This window comes from Montipora capricornis, chromosome 1, assembly GCF_036669925.1.
Source record: "Montipora capricornis isolate CH-2021 chromosome 1, ASM3666992v2, whole genome shotgun sequence".
NCBI classification, from domain to species: Eukaryota; Metazoa; Cnidaria; class Anthozoa; order Scleractinia; family Acroporidae; genus Montipora; species Montipora capricornis.
This window is the reverse complement of record NC_090883.1, coordinates 32,769,677-32,774,676: the sequence shown is the minus strand read 5'-3', so window position 1 is coordinate 32,774,676 and position 5,000 is coordinate 32,769,677. Positions and strand designations below refer to the sequence as shown.

Sequence of the window (5,000 nt, the reverse complement as noted above, 5' to 3'; positions counted from 1 at the left end):
GCTATCAAATCACAATAAGGTAGTCAGTCCAAGAGGCTGCTAAAGAAAACTCAAAAGTGACGACTTTGAAAAAAACGAATATATTATTGCTCCAAATCGGCGGAGAACACCTATATCAACTTGCGGGATTCCCAATTTTTGGTGTTTCACTCGCACAACATTGTACATGTAGCACCAGTTTCTTCAAAAACGAAACCCATGAGATGTTCAATGATGATATTAATTTTGTTTTCATTCATTGTAAAGGTAGTGGTAAAACAGCTGCGTTTTTAATTCCTTTGTTGGTGTGGATCATGGGTTTACCAAAGATTGAACGAGATGCAGATGCTGACAGAGGACCTTATGCTATCATTCTTGCTCCCACGAGGGAACTTGCACAACAGGTAAATTTATAATTAGGTACATGTAAAAATATTGGTGGCATTTGGCCCTTGGCAAGTGTGCTAGTGGTCAGGAACAGGGCCTGGCTGGGTCATTACACTGTGTTACTTGGGAAAGACGCTTTACCTTTACCCAGTTGGCTCTGTTCGATGATCCGACTTCATCGGAGATCGCGGGAACAAAAACTCCGGCCGGACCAACTCTCAGGGTCTTAAAATAACCGAGGAGAAAGGGTTGCCTTTGAAATGACGTCTGCAAATGGTTAGACTCTCTAGTCTTCCCGGAAAAGGACGAAAAAGCGTAGGCCTCGTCTCACAGCCCTTCAGTGTTCATAACCCTGTGGGACGTAAAAGAACCTATTAGGGCCGATTTACACGGAACGACTTTGTCGCATGCGACAACGGCTTACGACAGGCCCACGACATAATTTACGATTGTTGTGTACGTCAGAAAAAATGTCGTAGCATTTTAAAACATGTTTTAAAACGCTGCGGCAATCGTAAGTCATGTCGTAGGCCTGTCGTGAGCTTGTCGCATGCGACAAAATCGTATCGTGTAAATCGGCCCTTAGGGAGCTTTAGCAACGACAACGGCGACGGCAACGAGAACGTCACAAATTTGCATATTCAGTGGGCAAAAACAACAGCTTTACACGCCCCGCACGTGCGTTTTTCATTTTTGTCCATTTCTTTGCCGTCGTCAGCAAAGCAACAACGTGAAATTACCAAGTTTGAAGTGTTATGGAGAACGTTAGCACTCGGAGATAAATTTTCATTTTTCTCCCCTAAATTAAGTGCCGCTAATAGCGGTTTCATTCCTGAGGGACTGCCACGCCTTTGTCATATTAAAAAGCTTGGAACGGTTGCGAAGTGATCGCAAGAATGTGAGTTTATGTTTTTACAAGACGTTCTCGTTGCCGTTCCCGTCGTCGTTGCTAAAGCTCCCTATTCACAAAGAGCAGGGCATGGAGTTCTTTGTGCCGTGGCCTGTCCTCTGTGGTCTGTCCTCTCATGGTTTGGGGGGGGGGGGGGGGGGTAAATGCTCGGAAATATTACGCATCCCGCGTTTCATTCCTAATTGTTCTAGAGCATTTCTAAAGTTGATGGTCGATGTGTGGTTGTGCTGTGAATGCATGCGATCATAAGTTGTTTTTTGTTTGTTTTTGTGTGCTTTTTTTTTTTCAGATTGAAGACGAGGCCACAAAATTTGGTCGTCCACTTGGCATCAGGACTGTTTCCGTTATTGGTGGGGTAAGCAAATCACCTTTATTGGTCCATTTTAGAGTTGGAATTTGCTCTGAAATATAAACTCCTACCTTGATACAGATACATGTAGAATTGTTCTTTTTTTTCAGCGACTAAGTTCAATAATAAATTATTTCCTTAAAGCTGGCTTACTTTGATGTTTGCGCGGTTTGGTTTTCATAAGACCGTGACACTCTTGTAAACCCATCTTCTTTGCAAGAGAAAAGCAGCTTATTTTTTAGCTTACGTGTTACTAAACCACGAAACAGCGAAACGAAACACCGAAACAGCCGTTTTTTTCCTACTATTTTTTCTCGAACACCGAAGCTCAGAAGGAAACAAATTCAGCAGATGATATGTTAGTCCTGCTGACAATTTTGTGGCATCTGCAAAGAGGGTAGGCTCGGTCTCCAGTAGTGGGTGTCTCGATGCGCAATCTGGATACAAATCTTGTGGATCAAGTCTGGATCAAGTCTTGTTTCGCCCGTTTAGCTTAAGAGTTTCCTTTATTTTAGGAGGGGATCTTGGTTTAGTGATTGTGTGATTCTTTTTTTAACTATTACCATAGCTGTCTCGTGAAGATCAAGGATTTCAGTTGAGACTTGGATGCGAAGTAAGGAGACAATGAGATGTTGGACAAGTACCCTTCCTTGCAACTTGGCTCGCTGGTTGCCTGGATTGATTGCTTGATCAATTGATTTCTTATTCAAAATTCTTTTGCATAATCATTTTTGAAGCTACATACACTGTAGGCTGGTGGCTTGGAAACTGCTCGGTTCGCCTACAGGTCGTTTCGGCTACACACGTTTGGTCGATTCGCCTATTTTGCATCACAGTCACAGCAAACCTCAAAACATAGGCTGAAATTTGAATTCGGCCAAAAATCAAAGCAACTTGCTCCGTTTTAGCTTTTTTCTCGGCGGCTGTTAGATGCAGATATCAAGAAACCTCGTAAAAGAGAGAGACAAGTTAGAATAAGAGAATTTTTATGCGAGAATGACAATCAACAGCCTTATGTTTACACTCAATGCTAAGTCCTTTTTTGAAATAATTAGGATAGTGCGTGCGCTTTCATCGGTCAATAGCTATGTTTAGATGAGAGTATGTAAACACGGCTGTGGCGTCACACGAATTTTGATTGGTTATTTGTTGTCAGAGGTGCTTTTCGATTTGCTAGTAGGAAATATGAGCGTGCGTCAAGAAAATCTGTTTCAACCAAGAAGTAAAAAAAACCAGCCTGTGTTTTTCATTTGTCGAATTATTTGTGAAAAATGTTGTATAAAAGCAATAGAGGACTTATTTCCGTGTTTACATAGCTTCATCTAAACACTCGGAGAGTTGGGAAAATTCTCGACAGTTATGCAAACCCTCGACTGCGTCTCGGGTTTGCACAATTGTCTCGAATTCTCCCAACTCCCCTTCGTGTTTAGATGAGGCTATGGAAACACGGAAAACATCCTCTACTGCGTGAATAGGGCAGTTTTCAAGTGACTGTCAAAAGTAATCACGCGATTTGCAATTGCTACGCGTAGTGATTGGTTTGAAAATATCGCGCCAGTTTATCAACCAATGAGAAGGAAAGCCAAAACCAACGGTGACTTGCACGCGCGATTTTTCCCGCGCTTTGAGCAAGTTACATGGGATTGCTTCGAATTTTGATTGGTTCATTGCGCTGTTTGCACGTGCTGTGATTGGTCGAAGAAATTCACCTGAAACCTTTCTTCTTTTTCAGATTGTTATTGCTACCCCTGGCCGAATGATTGATGTCCTTGGTAATTTATTTATGTTTGTTACATGGTGTTTTAATTTCTGTAACAAGTACGTTAAAATAAATAATAAATTGTTGTTTTAACAACTACACTGCAACAACAGTTGATAGTACTCGCCTTCCACCAATGTGGCCCAGGATCGATTCCTGCACTCTATGCCACGTGTGGGTTGACTTTGTTGCTTCTCTTCTCTACTCAGAGAGGTTTTTCCCCGGGTACTCTGGTTTCCCCTCTCATCAAAAAGCAACATTTGATTTGATTTGTTCTGATTTACTCTAATTTGTAGTCTTCCCATTAATTAGTAGAGCACTCGTGGCTCTTGCTCGGCTAAATAACCTTGAGTCTTAAATTAAGTTATGATGAGACTAAAGGAAGTCAGTTGGGATTGGTTGGGACAAAGAAACCATCTCCAAAATTGGGACTAGCAAGAGTTAACAAGTCGGGCGGGACGAGCCAAACTTGTATACTTTAACTAGTTTTGCTGGTGATTTTTCCATCCCATCCTGTCCCGTCTGGTATGGACTGACTGTTCTCGGGTTTCCAAGATAAACAACTGTTGAGTTTGATCATCTTTGCTTACTTTGTTTTATCCATTTTACAGAAAATCGCTATCTTGTCCTCAGTCGTTGTTCCTACTTTGTTCTTGACGAGGTAAGCGATGACATGTGTGTGTGAGATTTTCTGCGCGTTTGCGAAATAGACCAAACCGAACTTGGTTCTGAATAACACATAGGTTAAGCGATTACAATCAAAGTTTATGTTACTCACGATGGTCAGATCTTTATGTGAGTTAGACGGCTTGTTGAGAGCCAAAAGGGGTTATTTTGACTTAACTTTTTCATGGAACCCAATTTGATATGGATGAGTTCTGACCTAATACATGTACTGCCAGCAGATGGGTTTTTCTTTAACATTTGGGCAACTGTCCAATTAAAATCGTGATACTTTCAAGTAACCAATCAAATGCCAAGTAATATGACGGGTCTGATTGTTGGCCAATCAGCGTCAGTGGATTTCATGGCAGTGAAAAGCGCTGCTTGTTTTGATGATGGCAGACTTAACCGACTTTTTGAACAAGACAAACCTGTTTTTACTAAGGGTGCTTTCCATTTGACGGAACTGACCGGCCACACCGGGCATTATTAACACACTTTGAGGATGATATATACTCCTCCGGAAGACTGCGAGGGATTATCGTGCAAGTGTTCCTTCAAATTATTGTATTTTCTTTGCAAACTGACGGGTCTGGCCGGCCAGTTCTACCAAAAGGAAAGCGCCCTAAGTAACAGAACTCCGCGCTGTCCAATTTGAAAATTAGTGGACGAAAGAAAGTCAAATTGTTGTGTAAACTTTACAAACATGGAGTCCTGGACGAACCATGTTCATTTGTTTTCAAATAACAAACCTGCAAGAATTTCAGCTCGTTGATTGGCTGAGAGCACGTCAATTAATTCCAAACAGAGTGGAGATAGTTGAAATGCATGTATATCATAAGTAATCGCATGACTTTTTCTCGTGCAATGGGCCATTTTCGAAATATCAAATATTCAGCTTGATAGTGAGGCGGTGAGGACAAAAACAGTAGAAACATTTTTGGAACGAATGT

The 5,000-nt window shown here is 41.6% G+C and overlaps 1 protein-coding gene across 1 annotated transcript in view; it reads left to right on the top strand.

The window, feature by feature from the left end:
- LOC138039043 (probable ATP-dependent RNA helicase DDX23) overlaps positions 1 to 5,000 on the top strand; it is a 39,881-nt gene that overhangs the window by 21,629 nt on the left and 13,252 nt on the right. The window contains exons 15-19 of the mRNA XM_068885204.1: positions 247 to 383; positions 1,566 to 1,631; positions 2,194 to 2,238; positions 3,358 to 3,397; positions 3,996 to 4,045. Of these exons, the coding sequence (XP_068741305.1) occupies positions 247 to 383; positions 1,566 to 1,631; positions 2,194 to 2,238; positions 3,358 to 3,397; positions 3,996 to 4,045 (338 nt within the window). The remainder of the gene's footprint in view (positions 1 to 246; positions 384 to 1,565; positions 1,632 to 2,193; positions 2,239 to 3,357; positions 3,398 to 3,995; positions 4,046 to 5,000) is intronic.